The following is a 20,636-nucleotide window of genomic DNA, read 5'->3' on the forward strand; positions in this document are numbered from 1 at the left end:
TATATTTTGCCATTCCTACCCCGTTTTGAGTTCCTAGAAGAATGTGCATGGACTCTCGTTTCATATTTACTCCTAACAATTTAATCACAAGGCTTAGAGTGTTCAGCAATTCAGAATCTCCTTCCCTTTACCCCTCTGATGTACTCCCTCTTCCTGAAATCTGGCTTCATTTATGTATATCCACACTGTACCATCCCGGTTCTGCAAACTATTGCTTTTTCAACATTTTGGTTTTGTGAAATTGAGAAACCTCTACATATCCATGCAAGCCATTTTCACATCTGTAATTTTATCTCTTTGTTTCAGTAAGTTGTTTTTATCCCCTTGTTCCCTTTTTTTTTTTTTTTACTACTTCTGAACTCCCACTTTTGGACAACTCCACCATAATTTTTGAATCTAAGCTATTCTCTTCAAGAACTGTCATAAACTTAAATCCATCAAGACCATTGACCCTTGCACCATCTTCGCTTTTAAATTGTTTGTATTTTGTGTCATTACCTTTCAATCTGTGACTAGCTCTTGCATTCTTTATTCTCATTCTTCATTCTTTTCAACATCCCCCATAGCCTGTTTTTAAAATTTGTATTCTCTACTCTTATACTTAGTCCGCTTAAAAATGAACTGACCTAGAAAAGTCTCTTCTTGACCTTGACATTTTTACTATTACACACATTATACTGGTAATCTGAGGCTGCATTTTTAAACCTCCTCTTCATGGATCTGGGTGATTGGTTCAAACATCTGCCATTCTACTGGTTCCAAGGCTGCCTTAGCTGGTCTGGTTGTTCATTTCCCATTGAAAGGCTGCAAGGTCAGGACTTGTTCGTGTGACTGCTCACTCGGGCAGAGGGGACAGCCTCTCCAGACAGAGCAAAATTAGCCTTCAGTCAAGAGCACATGGGTGGCTGGACTCCTCTACTTCCTTCTTCTAAAATTTTCACTGCTCACTCTGGCCCATTCTTCCTTGTTGTTTTCCTTCCACCATGCTACAGCTTGTGAAATAACTCCTTGCCCATGTCCATGTTGGGCCATCAGGTTTCTCTATTCATTCTAGTAGCCAATTTGATTTTCATTCTCAGCCTGTGATTTTTTTTCTTTCCATTCACATTCAATCTTTAGTCACTCCTTTTCTAGACTGACTCAGTTCCTATCATCTGAATTTCTCTTTCTCTCAAAAACACCTTTTCCACATCCTAAACCTCTGTGTTCTACTTCCTTCAACTTGCCCTTCATTCTGTCCTTCATCCTTCAATACCTAAAATCCTCTTTTGTCTTTCTAGCTATAATCTATCTGCCCTTACCTGTTTCCATTCTATATATGCATTTTGCTATACTATGAGAGACCCAAAAATCTTGTCAGTGATTGAAATGTATTAAAAAAAAAAACAGAGCAACCTCTTTTGTTAATATATCCTAGAATGTGACACCTTCCCAGAATCTTTTGTAAAAGTTATACTCAAGTTTACGTATATTAGATAGTTATACAAAGAAGAGAAGGGCAAGAAGTGTCTAAAGAGCAACCTTTCAACACCTTAAACTTACATAGTGCTGTATATGTCAATTATATCTCAATAAAACTGGAAAAATAAAAAAAATAAAAATAAATAAATGTACTGAGGATCTTACTTTATATCTACCAATGTCTGTTCAATTAACTGTTAAGATGTATGGGAAGAAGGAAGAGGGAGAGGTTGACAATGTGAGAAAATGACTGGAGAGAAAGACTGGGAAAGTCCAGAAAGTTTGGACTTTAACCTGTAAAAAAAAAAAAAAAAAAAAAGAAGCTACTATGGAAAAAATCAAATTGGCATTGTGCATTCAATATTTTTAACTTTTAAACAAATCTGTGTTAGAAGATGCAAATTTCAAGTTGATCTTCATGTTAATAAAATTAAATTCATCAAACAACACATACTAAGCACCTATTTTCATGAGGTACTATAAAATGAAAATGGTTCCTCTAAAAGAATTTAAAATTTAGCCTAATATCTGTTAGAAGTCCAATGGAAACTAATTACAGGCTGATACTTACAGCTTCTGTATGAAACATGCCGACCTACAACTCCAAGAGGCCAAAAGCCATCCTCAAGGTTTATCCTGATTAGACCTGAACATACCCCCTTCCTTCACACTCTCTATCTTCTCAGCCTCTCCTCCTCTCTCCTTCAAACTTCCATTAGTTGCCATGGTTTTCCTATTTTTCAGGCTCTGACCTGGGACTGTTTCCTCCCTCCTGGCCCAGCAGTTTTTGGTGGCAAGTATCATTTTCTTGTAGATCAGCCCCTAGCATAACTCCCGGAACACAACTGGACATTCTGAGAGCATTTCCTTCTCCTTGGCCCAGAACAAGGGGGCAGGTGCTGAAGAAATGAAGGGACCAGAACATGAAAATATAACAAGCCATGGCACAAAACACAAAACACAACTGTTAAGATTAACAAAATAATATTGGACATAAAATGTGATACCTGATGGGCCAGAATATAGATATTGTGTCCAACATCTTTTGGGGAAACACCGTCATCTCCTCCATCATCATCCCCATGGTCACATTCCAATCCTTGATTATAGGCGTTCTTCATCACATCCACCTATCAAAAAAACAAATAGGAAGAACAGGCATTTTACGTTGTCTATGAGGTATAATGAAAAACTGGAACACTTCTGGGGCACCTGGGTGGCTCAGTCGGTTAAGCGTCCGACTTCGGCTCAGGTCATGATCTCACAGTTCGTGGGTTTGAGCCCTGCATCGTGGGCTTGAGCCTGTTTCAGATTCTGTGTCTCCCCCTCGCTATGCCCCTCCCCCACTAGCGTTCTGTCTCCCACTGTCTCAAAAATAAATAAACATTAAAAAAATTTTTATTTATTTATTTATTTTTTATTTTATTTTTTTTAACGTTTATTTATTTTTGAGACAGAGAGAGACAGAGCATGAACAGGGAAGGGTCAGAGAGAGAGGGAGACACAGAATCTGAAACAGGCTCCAGGCCCTGAGCGGTCAGCACAGAGCCCGACGCGGGGCTTGAACTCACGGACTGTGAGATCGTGACCTGAGCCGAAGTCGGCCGCTTAACCGACTGAGCCACCCAGGTGCCCCCCAAAAAATTTTTTTAAATAAAAAAATTTTGAAATTGGAACACTTCCAAAGACTTGAAAACTACGAAAGAACTATAAATGAAAATGGCCTTAGAAATCATCTTTATTTAAATAAACATGAACAATATTTTCTGTCTTCCTTGAACATTTTTGTTTTGATGTTTGAATACTGACAATGCCAAAGTTCCAATGAATTAGGCAACTCTAGAACCCTGAGACACATCCATTATTTATTAAGCTTCCACTAGGTACAGGGACAAATGGTGCTGGACGTCGTCCTCTGTAGTGAGGACCCAACAGTGGGTACAACACAGTATATGCTCTCAAGTAACTTACTGTCCAGCGGGAGAGTCAGTACATCAAGAGGTAAACACAACAGTTCTACAGCAGCACTAAGTGTGAGGCACCTAGTGAGCACACCGTAGGGACACGAACTCAGGCAAGAGACTGATGGGGGGTCACAAGAAGGAAGTGGATGTTGAGAATAAGGTGTTGTAGGCAGAGGGCTATTGTACATTGCTGCTGGTGAATGAACATGTAACTCTTAGCCCCATTTAACCATAAGAATAGAGAATGTCTTGGTCCTCTTAGTCCACTACCTACAGATATGAGGCTCTCAGTAAATATATGTTAAATAAAACTGTATCTTACATTTTTATCTGCCCTCCTCAACTTCATTCCTCACTATTAAAGAGAGAGCAATGCTTTTGAAACCCCATGGTTTCAAGGACAAAAAGGGAGAGGCAAACCAAGAAACAGACTCTTAACTATAGAGAACAAACTTATGGTTACCAGAAGTGAGATGATGGGGGGGGAGGGGCGGTGAAATAGGTGGTGGGGATTAAGGACGGCACATGTCGTGAAGAGCCCTGGATGATGCATGGAATTGTTCAATCACTATATTGTGCACCTGGAACTCAAATAACGCTGTATGTTAAATATACTTGAATTAAAATTAAAAAAAAAAGAAGCCCAGTGCTTTTAAAGCATACTGACATTACTTCATAATTTTTATGTTACAAGCGAGGAGGAAAATATAACTTCTACAATAAGAAGACACACTAATGATCTCTGTGGAATCCCCAGTCAAGTCTTCAGATAATTTTCTTTAGGCCAAGCATGGTGTAACATTTCAATGATACAAACAAGCACAGAAGGAATCGGTTTTATTCTTATTGTTCAGAAAGAGATATAAATAAAATTTTCGAGGAGTACAAACATTTTTCACATAACTTTCTCAAATATTCAAATACACCAACTAAAGAAAACTTGCTTTTTTTTTTCTGGCAAAAAGAATTTGCAGATAGTTTAATAGACTGTGACAGTTTGATTAAGAAAAGTACTTAGAGGAATGTCTGGGTGGCTCGGCCAGTTAACTGTCCAACTCTTGGTTGTGGCTCAGGTCATGAACTCACAGTTTGTGAGATTGAGCCCCACATCGGGCTCTGCACTGACAGCATGGAGCCTGCTTGGGATTCATTCTCTCCCTCTCTCTCTCTCTGTCCCTCTCCTGTTCGTGCACTCTCTATCTGTTTCTCTCACTCAAAATAAATAAACTTAAAAGAAAAGAAAAGTGCTTAGAGTGGATAAAACCAATGAAGTAAGGACCCAAATCACAAAGGCCTTTTGCATCATGGGACCTCCTGAGTTACTTTTAAAGGTAGGCTGTGATGTGCCATCATGCCTGGTAGAGCAGTGAAAGCCACTAGACTTGTTTCATGACATGCACACTACAAATTTGTCCCTTTTTGGATGCACACTATTAGCACGGTTTCAAAAGTTTTCTTACCAGTTCCCTGGGTCTCATGTTAAAAAGAATTCTTTCCGCATTCTCACTGTCGTGTCTGCTTTCCATGATGGCCAGCAAAAGCTTGGAGGCATTGTTCTAGAGATACAGATTTAGTTAATGCACATGAAAAGTCTATTTCATGGATTAACAATCCCTGCATTTGTTTTGATTGACATTACCAGGAGCATTTTTTAAAAAACAAACACAATTTTAAACTGCTAATTTCATTTGGCTAACTAACATTTTAAAATAGAATGTTTTAGGGGCGCCTGGGTGGCTCGGTCAGTTTAGCATCCAACTCTTGATTTGGGCTCAGGTCATGATGTCCAGTCATGGAATCCACCGAGCATGAAACATGCTTAAGATTCTCTCTCTCCCTCTCCTTCTGCCTCTCCCCTGCTCACCTGCACATGTGCACACGCATATGCTCTCTCTCAATAAATAAATAAATAAATAAATAAATAAATAAATAAATAAAAACAAAAAAAATAAATTAAATAGAATGCTTTACTTCATTGTCAACACGAAATAAAAATAATGAATCATGAGAGCTATGTTACAAAGAATATTTTAAATATTGGTGAAAGGGTGTTTTAAATACAAAATTGACTTCGTACGTAATGCATTAAAATACAGTATTTTCCTTCACTATTTTCTAAATAGGCATTGCCATGATGCCATTTTAATAAGAAAGTAAGGTGAGGGGTGCCTGGGTGGCTCAGTCAGTTAAACATCTGACTTCAGCTCAGGTCATGATCTCATGGTTCGTGGGTTCAAGCCCTGCATTGGGCTCTGTGCTGATAGTGCAGAGCCTGCAGCCTGCTTTGGATTCTGTGTCTCCCTCTCTCTCTCTGCCCCTCCCCTGCTCTCTCTCTTTTTCTCTCAAAAATAAACATTTAAAACAATTTTAAAAAATGACAGTAAGGTGAACAGTAGCAACGATGTATTTTATAGAAATGGTATATAATTTAAAGAATTTAGTGTAATAGTTTGTAACATGTTAGCATATTAGCATACCAAAACTTTAAATAAATTTAAGCAATAATTGCTGAGAATTAATTTAAAATTCTACATTCACAAGTTAGAAGTAAAATATAAATTTATTGATAATAGTTTATTCGTCTCACTATATGCCAGTATATATGCATCATGTTTTATCATCTGGGTTGTTGAAGAATAATATTTTCTAATTTTGTTTAATAGAGACTAAAAATAGTTTATGTTGTCTTTAATGTTCCAATTTGGTTTATAAATATGTATTCTCAAACATTTAACCTATGGATTCCAAAAATGTTTCTGATATAGTTGATTTATGATCCAAAGAATTACAGAAAGTCTTATTACACAAAGCACAATATCCTCAACATGTGGGAAGATGTTTCTTTACACTGTTTTCAATAGCACCGCTCCAGAATTGTGGCCACCTGTGAAATGATAAAAACCACCTGGGAGATATTTCTACAGTGTTTTTGCAATATTTATTTAGATAAAAATCTCAACCTCCACACACAATCTTTGATAGGAGCACAAGAGAAGTAGAGTCAAATGGCTTTAAGATGTTTCTCAGTGAGTCAAAATTAACATCTTACGGGATAAAAACTTGAACTGAATCAGTTGCTTGATGTATGCAGACATTCACTACATAAATTTTGTTAATTTTATACAAATTAATTTTATTGAGTAGTTTAATACTAAATTCTCTCCACTTTTTTCTTTCACGAGTACAGCCTAAAGACTGTCTTTAAATGACTAATATTAGTAGCAATGATGTCTGATGATGATGGTAGCAATGTCCTGAAAAAGCTTTAGAATTTTGTAAGGGAAGTGGCATTATTTTTTTTCTGTTCCATTTTCAATTTTTAAGCATTGGTACTAAATCCTAAAAATCCATTTTTATAATCTAGCATCCTATACAAACAACGTACCTAAAAAAAATAAGGTTCCAGGATTAGTGGAGCTGAGATCCTCAGACCAATCTGAACTGACCCCACAGATTTTAAAGCTAAAACCTTGGTAACACTCACAGTATTCTCTAATGAACCTTACTTAGCAGGCCCAGTACATAATAGCTTAAAAATACATCCAATTTCAGAATACCATTGGCAAGATGATATTTTTTCCAACCAATCTTCTTTTTATACTATGTTGGAAGAATAGAAATCTTGTAAATGACCTACAGAAATCTGAATCAAATTGAAAGTACAAGAGCCTACATACACTAAGAAACCAAATGTGTGTGTCAGTGTTAACAGAAGATTTTCTTCCAAAGGGAGCTAGGGACCTTTATAAAAAAAAAAAAAAGCTACCTATTTATAAATTCAACACTTTACAGTCACAGATCAGCTATGAAATATAAATTAAAAATGAAAGGATAAGACACATGCATAAAAAATTCATAAACCTATATAGTAAATGAGTCTATAGAATTAAGTACAGTTAAAATTATAAATAATTAAGCAATTAAATTTAAGAATGACTAATATAAAATAAAACTTAATTTACCATTTTTGCTATGGCATACTCTATAATGTTACGGAGAATTTATAATTAAAAGCATTCTACCCATGGAAGCCCCCTAAAATTTGTCACTTTGTATTGCTCTGCTTTAAAAACATTGTTCTCATATTGGCCATTATACATAAAGCTTCATAGATTGTTTGGAAAGGTATATATGCCTTGTTCTTTAAGTAGAAGACTATATTTTAAATATTTCAAGTTAAATCCATCCCTCTGGTATTTTATACATGTCTTGATTTAGCCAACTGTCATATTTTGAAAAGATATACATAATGGTGCCTAGTAACATAAGTGAAATTTTAAATAATCCTTTATCAAAAAAGCATTTTCATTTGAATAGATAAAAATATTTATATACGGTTAAGTAATACCCCATCATTTAGTTTTTTAATAGGTCTGGATTTGTAAATAATCTATATGCCTATACTTTGTTCTAATCGATGAATCACTCAGTGTTTCCCTCTATTAAATTATATCAATTAAAAATGAGTTTTTAGGCCAGTAAAGGACTTTAAAAGCCAAAGGTCAAGGCTTCTGTGTGTTGTTTTTTTATGAATTATGATTAAAGATGAATATAAGATGAAATAAACATTTTTCTTTTAACTCAACCTAAGCTATCTGTCACATGGTCCTAGCTTGGCTTCATTAACTAAAGCATGATGTTAACGAAGAAAAGGATACAAGTTCAATCTATGTAAGGATCATCTTCATTCTATTCTATGAACAGAAAGACTGAAGGCTTTCACTGAAGTTAAAAAAATACAAATTCATCTCGTCTATGAAAAGAAACATTTGCTTATTAGGAGCTCTTAGCACAATCTTCACATAAGCACAACATATGATTCCATTATATATCGAAATCTATATTTAGAAACAAAATTATGGGGGTGCCTGGGTGGCTCAGTCAGTTAAGCATCCGACTTCGGCTCAGGTCATGATCTCATGGTTCATGGGTTCAAGCCCTGCCTCGGGCTCTGTGCTGACAGCCCAGAGCCTGGGGAGCCTGTTAGGGATTCTGTGTCTCCCTCTCTCTCTCTGCCCCTCCCTCTGCTCATGCTCTGTCTCTCTGTGTCTCAAAAATAAATAAAAATGTTTAAAAATTTTTTTAATAAAAAAGAAACAAAATTATAAAAATGTCATTCCTATTCTCCCTAGCCATAAATTTACCTACACAAAGTTTAACTTAATTATATTTGCTGTGATATTGGATAGACCTGTCTTTACAGAAAAATTGTATTCAACCAAATTTTTTTTTTACCTCTTTAACACTAAACACAATAATGTGGTCTTTAATAATTCATCTGTATTGAATATCATGCCTTTGGATTTGGGATTTATATAGCTTCTTGTGTATATTCATTTGTCTATTTCCATTTGAACAAAAACTTGATGAAATTTTTTTAAATGCCATTTTCTTCCTGATCTCTGATAAATGTAACTGCTGGGAAGTATGTGCACAGCTTAAGTTAAGGCAGCTTCTCAAAGGGAGTGTGAAAATAGCTCACAGTATTTGGGGAAAAAATAAGATTCTGACTTAAAAGAAAACAACTTTTAGAAAGAAGAGAGCCATAAAACTAGAATGCAGCCCTTTTTTAAATAGTCTAATTCATTGTGACTTGCTAGATAGAATTCTGTAGTCAAGATGAATTAAAAAATATATAGCATGGTGAATTTTTAACACCTTATCTTCCTCTATGTAATAAAAAATGTAAAATAAAAACAAAGGGAAGTAGTGAAACAAAGTAGCTACTTAAAAGACCTTTCAGTAAAGTACCCTCTAGCCAAACATTATCTCGAAGCTTGTTGGACATTTCATTAGGAATTTAGTGCACATTGTGCTTTTGCTATTCCTTTCTGTCAAGTCATTAGCTGAAAATAGGATAATATCTGGGGTTTTACAAGAGCTATTTGAAGATTCAGAGTCAATTCAGAAAGCAAGTTTTATATAGAACATGTCACTCCCTATCCCCGCCCCCCCACATAGTGGATTTACTCTACCTTTAGTTGGAGCACCAGATCCATTCGATATTTACCAAGAGGGTTTATGTCATTTAGAATCAAAGCAATGATGATATCAATCCCATTGGATTCATGAGTAGCAATACACGTCTAGAAAGCAAAATGTTTGTAAACAATATTTTATTTACAACATAAAAGCACTAGAAATTATCTAACATAAAATAACAGTCACCTTAGTTTTTTTGACCTTTAAAATATAATTAAGATTTAACTTTGAAGTCAAGGATTTAAGTTTCCTTTGTTCTTTTATATAGAATCTTTTAATTGATTAGTTTTGATTAAATGGCTTTGAATGCAGAACACTGAAAGAGACCGTGTGTAACAGGTGTCTTTTATTTTTAACATGTTTATTTATTTATTTTGAGAGACAGAAAGAGAGATTGAATGGAAGAGGAGCAGAGAGAGGGAGAGAGAGAATCCCAAGCAGACTCTGTGCTGTAAGCATAGAGCCTGGTGCCGGACTTGATCTCACAACTGTGGGATCATGACCTGAGCCAAAATCAAGAGGAACGCTTAACCAACTGAACTCACCCAATAGGAGCACTCTATGTATTATTATGAACTCACCCAGGGACCCCAGGTATCTTTTAAAATGAACCACTTTTGTAGACTTTCAAAGAATTTCAAAAATTAAGTTAAATACTCTTTCAACCAACAAATTCCAATATTCCCTCCAATAGAGGAGTGTCTTAAATTCAGCATTTTAAGACCTGATCTCTCCTGGCTAAGAGAATATTCCCATTTAGCAGTGTTCGTGATATGCCTAAGGTCTGCAAGTCAATGTTATTGGCACTGATGTAGCATACCAATTTATCTGGTACTTAGTACTCAGTGAGTCACAAATGATGTTGCTGCACATGCTGCGTGGCAGCAGACAAGGCATACAGGTGCCTTCCAATGTTCTGGGGACATCCTGTCCATGATGATGGCTAATGAAAATTTGCAGATTCCTTAAACCTGAGTGATTTAGAGAGGAACCTTACTTGGGGAAAGTTTATAAAACATCCTGAGAGATAAATATCAGTATTTTGAAGTTAAGGTCTACTGTGCCCTGATTCTGAACTTAATTCAATTTATAGAACTTGAAAAACAGAAACCTGTGGGTTGGAGTTTGTGGAATTACATGTTATAATGCAGCACCCAGTCAAGGGGGTTGAAAAATGGAAACTCGGGTGAGTTAAATGAGCAAGAGTAAAATCAAGGTAACTCTGGAATGACTGCTATTTTTCAGAATGGGCTTCATTTCTCCTTTTGCACAAAATTTTTTTTACTCCCATGACACAAAGGAAAGGTGTCCTCTATTCATCTTCTACATTTCCTGAGGTTCTGATCATTAAAACACTTGCTAGACTTAGAGGGAATCGATTTGCAGATCATTTCTGGAATTTTCTGGCAACCTTCTTTTCTCGCACACATTTTCAGAGCACGGGGTTCAAAGTAAGTATATTTTTAGATATGGGATTCATGTTCATTATTATTACTTATATTGTTTCATTATGTTATTTTATTATTAGTTTTTACTTTTAGAGCTTACCGGACTTAATAAATGATTTTTTTTAACGTTTTTATTTATTTTTGAGACAGAGAGAGACAGAGCATGAATGGGGGAGGGGCAGAGAGAGAAGGAAACACAGAATCGGAAGCAGGCTCCAGGCCCCGAGCCACCAGTCCAGAGCCTGATGCGGGGCTCGAGCTCACGGGACGTGAGATCGTGACCTGAGCCGAAGTCGGATGCTTAACCGACCGAGCCACCCAGGCGCCCCAATAAATGATTTTTAAAACTCAACTTCATCCATTTATAAGACCAAAAGTGGGGAATATGTGTTTGGCATTACAGGTATACATGCTTTCACCAACAACAAAACCAAATCTCTAAATCTATATATTTTTCCTTAACTTTAAATCAATAGTTAAGTTTTCTTGTATCATTACCCTAGGAGACTGAAATACAATCCAGGAAAATCCAGGGCAAAATCTGAAAAGTGCTTTATCAGGGAACATGTGCATTGCAGAGGGAAGAAGAGTATCCTCATAACAAATTCTTTATGTCAGCAATTGTTGAGTTTTTATTCTACATACCTCTGTATGTATGCATATGTGTGTGCACATGTTTATGCATTTTTTGTGCATATGTCATATAGTTTGCAATAGAAAAGCAGCAGTTTTTTTCACACTTCTTTCTACATTATGCACTGATGTTTGGTCCCAATGGCTACTTTAAAATTTATTTCCATAGACATTTACAACCCGAAAACTTTTTCTTTCAGGGTGAATCCATGCTTGTGAGGGTAGCCCCATAATTAAGTGGATGTGAATGGTCAATTAATAAACTCTAGGGTGGCTCCCCTCCCTTTACTAGTTCAAGTGTCCTATCTTCTACTCCCACAATGTGTCCTTGATATCCAAGAAAATGGAATCAGGCAAACATTCTGGAAGAGAGAGGTAAAATTTCACCCCGGAAAAGGTAATACAGTCAAAAGCGCACTCTTTTTAGACTCCATCAAAATCCTGAGTTTTAGGAACAGCTCTACAATTTACTGATTCTGTCACTCTGAGACAATAGAACATAACTTAACCTCTGAGTCAGAGCCTATTCATCCACAAATGGGAGCAAGACCTATTTCATAATTTTGTGAATATAAAGGAGATAATATATACTGCCCACTGCAGTGCAGTGGAAGGAGCCAAAGGGAGTGTGTTCTACAAATCCTGGAAAAGAATCATTGAAGATGAAAACTGAGCAATGATGAAGAAATGCATTTTACTCTTTTTGGTAGGTCTGATTTTTATCTGGAACATTTTCATGGGAAATTTCTTTTACAATGAAATTAAATAAAAATATGGCATAGTATTTGCTAGTCTATAATTCAGTCTTTGTATGTTTTGTGAGAAAAGTAAACATATCTGGCAAAGCAAGAATAAAGACCTTTTAAATGTAGACAAAGGTTGGCTCCTTCACCAGTTTGACCCTTTTGCTAATTAGTCATGAATACTTTTGCGTGAAGAACTGCTTTCACGGTTACCTGATTTTCATGGCATGGGCCCTGGCAATACTCCGTCAAGCTCTCCAGAGTCTGGTTGACCAGCACTACATTCTTCTCATTGATGTAGAGACCCAACAGGCCCAGGCCACCGGTGGTACTTCCACAAATGCAGTCCAAAAACTGAAGGGTCTCACAGACAAGGTTATAATTTGTTTTGTTGTTTTGATTCCTCAAGAAGTTCTGAAGGCAAAAGAAAATATACCTGAGGGGTTAAAAGAAATCACTGTGCTAATTGTTTTCAGCTCTCTCACTATGTGTGTTTTTCTAACTCAAAAATATCCCCATGGCAATGTGGAATGGAATTGCTTTTTATAAGAAAGTGTTCACATTTATTAAATTTCCCCTGGGTTTAAGAAAAAGACTCTTAAGTTTTTCCTCAAGAATCTAAATTTCTCAGTATAGTTCATAACAAACATTTCTCAGTGTCATTATCTTCAAACTATATGGACAAGGCAAAAACAAACAAACAAACAAAGAAGTAGTAGGAAAAGGAGAAGGGAAAAAGAAACTAGAAAGAAGTTCTTTAGGGAAGGAAGCAATCAAATTTTCAAGTAAACGATGCCTTGTAAACAGGGCAGCTTCAAACAGTGGATGATACAACCGTTACGGAGGGCAAGTTAGAAGCACCTATTAAAATTTTCAGTTAACATACAATTCCACTTCCTAAGTTACCATATTTTATATATATATATATATATATATATATATATATATATATATATATAATATACCATATATATATATGGTAACATATATGTATATATATAATACATGCACATATATATGGTAACGTATATGTGTATATATAATACATGCACATAAGACTACAAAGAGGTTCCCTGCACACTGCTTATTAATAGCAAAAACTGGAAACCATACCATACCTATCATAATGCAACTGGTTTAACAAATAATAGTACATCTAAACATTGGAATACTGCAAGGCTATAAAAATGAGGTACTTCAATATATACTGATATAAACACAGTCTAGTAATAATTTCATAATAAGATGTATTACTAAATGAAAAAAGTAACTCGAAGAACATTATATAATCTAGTTTTTTTTTAAGTTTACATGTACAGATCAATATGCTTCTATGTACGTAGAAATTTCTTGAAGGAAGTATAACTGTTAACGTAATTTCTTTGGGGGAGTAAACCTGGTGAAAGGGGAGGCAGAGAGGGAAAGTTTTATTTTTATTTTATTTATTATTTATTTTTATTGATTTATTATTTAATTTACTTATTTGAATTTATTCCAACCACTTATCTTTGTTTAGGGTTTTTTTGTGTGTGATTTTTTCCCACTTTTTTATTGTGGCAAAATAGACATAAAATCTACCATCTTAAACATTTTTAAGTGTATAGTTCAGTGGTATTAAATAGATTCATAATGTTGAGCTGCCATCACCATCATCCATTTCCAAACCTCTTTTCATCTTGTAAAACTGAAACTCTATACCTATTAACTTCTCATTCTCCCCTCCCCCTCCCCCTGGCAACCACTACTCTACTTTCTGTCTCTGTCATTTTGACTACTCTAAATATGTCATATAAATAGAATCACACAGTATTTGTCTTTATGTGACTGATTTCATGTCACTTGGCATAATATCTCAAGGGTGAGACATGTTGTAGCCTATGTCATAATTTTCTTCCTTGGTAAGGTTGAACAGTATTCCATTGCACCCATATACCACATTTTGTATACCTATCTGTTGATGGACATTGGGGCAATTCTATATATTAGCTATTGTGAGTAAGTCTATTTGTCCTATTAAAACAAAGGTTTTTTTTTTATAAGTAGCATTTTCCAAACTGTTTGATCCCACACTCCTGTAAGAAAAATATTTGAGCAGATACTATGTATCTATCTGCTACATGGACAGACCAAGTGGATCAGCATAAGCATGTAGGCATATATCCAGTATCTTCCCTCTGGAAGTAATACGCTGGTCTCTGCCTGGCCCAGGTCTGCAGCAGCCCTCTCCACGATGTGGTCCACAAGACTCATAGCTTCTACCACTTATTAATTTCTGAGCTTCTCCTCTCCTTGAAGGATATTTAATGCAATTTACATGAATCTACTATCTCTTACCAACTCAGAACACTTGCACTGTAGGCTCTTACTAGAGAACACAACTTCAAACTCTGCTCTCTCTAATCCTGGACATATGCTGTTAGAGACTATTGCACCTTTCATGTAATTATGCCACAGTGACATAAGCAGTGTGCACCAACAACGAAAAAAACAAGAGGCGAAAATTCCTAAGCACCCACTTGACAAAGAAAAATGTACCAAAGAAGATGTAAGACCGGGATCATATTCATCTACAAAGGTATCAACCTTGACTGTCCTAAAAAATCCTCTTGTATATTAACTGTCTCTAATGAAGACATAAATATACTCTGTATCTTCACTCAAGATATATGAATTGAAAAAAAAAGATACATGAACTGATTTGGAAATGATGAAAGCCCCTGTATCTACAACACCATGAGAGGTATAGTTGAGGTAAATGTGACCTTACTCAACAAATACCAGAATATTAGGAACAGATAATGCTGAGGCTAAACAGATGTGAATTGAGGATACAAAGGATGATACTGTACAAGCCTGATTTTTTCACACATAAAGGAATTTTCCCTTCATTTTCCTTCACTTAGATGCAAAAGTTTCTTCCCGACTCAGAAGAGCACCATTGGTTTTATTGATTATCTCTCCAGAACTACACATTAGTTTCATTGGAATTTAGTTACCTACAATCACAGGCTGTATTCTCAACAATTACACAAAATAGAACAAATACCTGCAGCTCCCGATTGTGATTCTCACACAGCAACTGCAGAAACCTCAGTATGGGCTGCATGATGGCAATTGCAGGACTCATGGTTACTTCCTCGGCAGACTTTTCCTCGGCATTTCCTGCTTCGGATCCTGCACACATCATGTCGATTTCTGGATCCATTTCTCTTCGGTATGCACAATATGCTTTGGAGGTTGCCGAAGAAGCTTCTGCTAATTGCCCTTTCATTCCCTCTTTTAAAAGTAATGATGAATCTCTTACTGAAATAAAACAGTACTCTTAGATTTCTGAATTAGCTTCTTTTGCCAATTAAAAAACAAGACAACCAGTTACCCAAATACTCTAACAACGGAATCAAAAAACATTTGACAAGAGGTGCAACAATTTCTCCCAAAATAATCTAGCAACTACAGAATTAAATTTGCACAGGACATTAAAAAAAAAAATCTAAATGTTCAGCCAATTTCAGAAGGGCTCGTGTCTTTCTGATAAATATAAAATATGAGAATTCTTGAATACAAGAAGGTGGAGGAAAATATGGCAAACTTCAAAATGTTATGTTTATATGATTTGTATTAAGTTCACTGATGACTTTGTTATTCCAAATACCAAGAATCTTTCATTAGAGTAAGGTGCTGTAACTCCTATTCTTAAAATTTGGGTTTCATGAATACTCAAAAGGTTTGGGCAGTTGCTCTTTACCATGCCTTCCACAATGAAGTCAAACTTTTCAATGTCGCTTGTTCCTTTGCGTTAATAATGCCTTGTTTGAATTTGGTCCTACAAAGCTGTTTCAAGGTCAGCCCTGTGGCCATAGGATTTTAAGGATGGAGCTCCATACACAGAACCACAGATGGGATATTGAGATGAAGGTAAGTGAGATCTAAAGGTGGTGTGACCTTCTTTTTTCTCTATTCCCCCAAGTACTCAACTATCTCTTTACCTCTCATTCGTGGACCAGATGTCATCAATTCATTGTCATCATCCCTTTTTTTGTTACCTAAGTCTATGGTATTAACGGTCACTGTTGATCTTATCTCTTTCTGAGCAGCCTTCATTCGGTCATACAGAACTTTGAAGAATTTTTCTGACTTTTTTTGTTCATGTAATTGCTGGTAGAAGGAGTACTGCAAGAAAGCATATTTTAAGATATCAACACCCAAGGGGAGAAAAATAGTGCTTTCTTGCTTGAAATAAATATAAACATTATGAATAAAAGCAAACATTTCATGTGCTGCCCATTATTTCGTAAATTAGCAGCCTTTGCCAGTCTCCTGTACTATTTAACATATACTAATAATAACTTGTGTTTGCTTAGCACTTTCCAGTAAAATCCAATATATTTTCCTGTTATTTAATTCACCTTTAGTGATTATTTTATTTTAAAAATTTATAAGTGCACTGTAAGAAATTGTATGCAAAGAGTGCCTTGATTTTTATAATATTGTAAACTCATGTCTTGATTCAACACATATTTATTGAGTGCCTACTACGTGCCAGGCCCTTGCTACTACGAGGCATAGAACAAAAAGGAAAAGCCACCACAATCCCTCCCTTCATGAGTGTGTCACCTAGAGTGGAAAACATCCACTAATCCAATGATCATGCTGTCTAAATGCGGGTTTACGCAGAGTTACAAAGAGTTATTTTTCTCTTTATCTAAATTATAGTACATTTAATTTAGAATGTGTTACCATGGCAGCCTCACTCACAGGAACCCACTGATAGATAGGCCCTAAGTTTTTTTGGTACTTCATTAGCTACACTGCTTTGCATGGGGTCTAGGACAAGCCTGCCATTAAGAGGCATAAAATGGATTCTGCTTTAAGAGTGAATAATGATGCAGAAAGAGCTCAACACCAAAACAATGATAAAATATGTCTTAGTGAGAGGTAGAAATACTAAGCCTTGAGAATATCTCTCTAATCACTGTCTGCTTAGTGACTTATGGCAGTACCCAGAAGAGGTAGGAGATGGGAAAGGTGATATGTACCAGAGAAAATAGAATTTGAAATAAAGTAAAAAAAAAAAAAAAAAAAGAAAATAATTCTAGTAACTATACTGATGGAAAGAAAGTTATATAATCTTAATGAGAGATAGTGTGAAGAAAACATGAAAAGTAATGACTACCTAATCAAGTACAATGAACCATAACCCAGCAAATGGAAACAACTAATTCTGGTGAGTTTGGCTCCTGTACATAGGCTTTCTTAAAAGAATGCTTAGAACCATGACCCATAGGTCCTGGGACTTGCAGGTAAAACTAATGACATCAAGTCTTGAAATGGATGTCTGTCCTGAAATTTTCAATGTGAACAATGTATGAGTAAAAGCAATTTATGAAGCCTTAGGAGTCGCCTTCATACCTAAAAGGTGGAAGCTCTAAGCAGGAGGCTAGCAAACCCTCAAGAAAGCAGGACAAAAAGCCACAGTAACCATAGCAACTACAGGGAAACAGTCACACTGGTTCCATTAATTCAAAGGATAAACACAGCATTTACAGACCTCCACAGTCCCACAAATTAAGCTGATGCTTAAATCCTAATATTTTCAATATAACCAGGTTAGAAGGTGAAAAGAGTTCCCAATATATTAATGAGGAAGTTATAGGAAATTTGTGGCTCTATTAAAGCAAAGTTTTATAATTTATTTAGTTCCTTGAAATACATGATCTCATTGATACTTTCAACACAACTGTGTGATGGAGAGTAATCTTATTTCCATTTTATAGATCAATAAGATAAAGTTTAGTAAAGGTAAATGACTTGCCCAACATTACATAACTAGTAAGTGGTAAAGCTAGGATTTCAATCTAGATTCTCTGTCTCTAAATCATTAAATTTACAAAGTAACCTCTTAAGCTCAAAATAATTGGTCATTTACGTAGACTACACCTTTTTAAAACCAGGGCACTACAAAGCTGAACAGTGTGTCTTTAATAAAAATAAAAAGTATGTTTTATATATACATATATAATCTCAACAGGCAGCATAAGGATTTCACTTGTAAACGATATGGTTTTTGATTAGGAAACTGTTTCCATAAGCTTGAGAGTATAAGGGGAAACTCTTGAGGCTTTTTTCAGGAACCAAGGATGATGGACCAACTGATCTATATGGGAGAGGAAAGACTTTCCCCCCAAGAAGGATGGGGAAGAGTAGAAGAGGGAAGGCAGAGAAGGAACATGAAGTGAGGAACTAGAGATGAAGTAAGCTTAGGATAATGGCGCAGGGTGAATCAGCCAGCAAAATTTACCAGGAGTCAGGAAGTAGAAGGTTATTTCAGAAAGGAGATGTTTATAGTGGTTAAGAGCACCAATCCTGGAGCCAGTCCACATAGGTTCGAGTCCTGACTCTCCCTATAACTAGCCATGTGAGCTTGGTAAGGAGCTTAGACTGTCTATCTCAAATTCTTCTTTGGTAAAATGAGATGATATATGTTACCCCACCAGCTGTTGTGAGAATTAACCAAGTTAGTACATATAAAGCACTAAGAACAGTGCCTGGTATTTAGTAGGTATTATCTTCATTATTGTTATTGGTGTTCAGTTTGAAATTAAACTAGAAACACCTCTCCTATCCTCCCCTTCAACCAATCTTCAATAATGTACATTAAACACATAAATTGGCTTATGTAGCTAGGAGGGTATAAAGTAAGGAGGGGAATCAGATTCCTACCCCAGTACTATAGACGTAGGAGTGTCAAGTCACTAGTGCCTAAGGGCACCGTGACAATGTAAAACCCTCTGGTGACTGCCAGGAGTCTTGGGGAGGAGTGGATTTTAGACTGCTAAAGGGCAAGGAACAGGATTCAAGTTGACCTCAGTGAGACCTTTTAGAGACAGAAGCACACAGCTGCTCTCTGGGTTACACCATGATATAGTTAAGTGACAAACCTAAAAAAGGGATGGCTGGTAAATGACATTGTCATAACCCATCTTTAAAAAAGGCTTTCATATACAAAAATAATTTAATGCTTTTCATCAACAAATATTTGCTGAATGGCAATAAAGCACATAAATGTCGGAGACAGGACATGATCTACTTTAAGAAAGATGAAATTTAATTGGAGAGGCAAAATGTCATACAAATAACAACAAAACAAAGTAGCACAGGAAGAGTGCCAAATAAATATTAAGGAAACAAGTGTTATGGGAGCTCAGATAAAGGAGTGGTTGTCAAGGCCCATGCCAGATAAGGAAGATTTTGTGAAGGGGGTAGAATTTGATTCAAACCATTCATTCATACAGCCATCACTCCTGAACATTTACTGGGCCAGACATGGTGTCAGACACAAGGGATCCAAAGATGAACCACATGGGGTCTCAATTTTTTTTAAGGACTCATAGTTTGTTAGAGCCTGGTGCACACATGAAAAGGCACAATAAAGTGGCAAAAAATGCCACTGAAGGCATCTGCAGGATACAGCAGGGGCATATAGTAACCACTGGACAATTCTGCCCAGGGGGACGTGGGATCAGAGAAGGCTTCCAAGAGAAGCTCATGAGTTGGGTCCTCCTGGAGGAGAAAACAACGTAAGAGAAATAACACGACACATGAGGAACGATGAAGAGATTAGTATAGCTGGTGTGCAGGAGACAGGACAGAGGAGGGAGGAGGTGGGATAAGAAAGGAAAATGGGAAAATGTATAGAGATTAAATCATGAAGATCTTATGGACTTTGTTAGGGAGTTTGCCTTTATAGGGCAAGTGACTGATTTTAAGCAGAAGAAAAACATGTTTTTTGGAAAGATAGCTTTGGAGGCAAAGTGTAGAATGATTTGGAGAAGCACAGAACTGGGATCAGGGATACCTCCTGAAAGACACCATGGCCCAGGAAAAGATAAGAAGGATGGATAATGAGGGCTGGATATGGAGAGATCGAAAGCAGAGTGTGGGTATGAGACATGTTAACAGGGCAGAATCACAGAGATTGGCCTTCAGTGAGATGTTCAGGAAGGGAGTGAGGATGAGTAGGCTGAGGTCAAGGTGGGTTTTCAACTTCTGGCCAGATATCCATGTGGATGGACTGCCAGTCACTGAGGGAGGCAAAGTAAGAGGAGAAGTGGGTGGATGGAGAATCAGAGTGGATTCAGTGTGGGACACGTTGAGTTTAAGGTACCTGTGGGACATCCCACAAGATATTTCTGGAAGATAGCTGGATGAAGAGTCTATTGGTGCACAGAGTGGGGAATCATCAGCATCGAATGGAAGTTAAAGATGCAGAAATGAATGAGGTCAGGCTGAAGGAACAAGCAAAATAAACAGAGGAGAGCCCAAAGAAACTTGGGAGACATCAGGATTCAACAGTTAAGTAAATCAAGAAGAGCTTACACAGAAGGCTAAGAAGAAATGGCAGGAGG

At 36.5% G+C, this 20,636-nt stretch overlaps 1 protein-coding gene across 7 annotated transcripts in view; it reads right to left on the bottom strand.

The window, feature by feature from the left end:
* Positions 1 to 20,636, bottom strand: part of ITPR2 (inositol 1,4,5-trisphosphate receptor type 2) — a 485,861-nt gene that overhangs the window by 144,507 nt on the left and 320,718 nt on the right. For all 7 annotated transcript variants that reach the window (XR_003413010.2, XM_053226056.1, XM_027035788.2 and 4 more), the window contains 6 exons: positions 16,218 to 16,401; positions 15,278 to 15,534; positions 12,445 to 12,645; positions 9,401 to 9,511; positions 4,886 to 4,981; positions 2,469 to 2,591 (listed from right to left, as the gene is read on the bottom strand). Coding sequence is in view for 6 of the 7 variants with exons in the window: in XM_053226056.1 (XP_053082031.1) it covers positions 2,469 to 2,591; positions 4,886 to 4,981; positions 9,401 to 9,511; positions 12,445 to 12,645; positions 15,278 to 15,534; positions 16,218 to 16,401 (972 nt within the window). In the remaining variant the exon portion in view is untranslated. The remainder of the gene's footprint in view (positions 1 to 2,468; positions 2,592 to 4,885; positions 4,982 to 9,400; positions 9,512 to 12,444; positions 12,646 to 15,277; positions 15,535 to 16,217; positions 16,402 to 20,636) is intronic.

This window comes from Acinonyx jubatus, chromosome B4 (assembly GCF_027475565.1).
Source record: "Acinonyx jubatus isolate Ajub_Pintada_27869175 chromosome B4, VMU_Ajub_asm_v1.0, whole genome shotgun sequence".
Taxonomy (NCBI): domain Eukaryota; kingdom Metazoa; phylum Chordata; class Mammalia; order Carnivora; family Felidae; genus Acinonyx; species Acinonyx jubatus.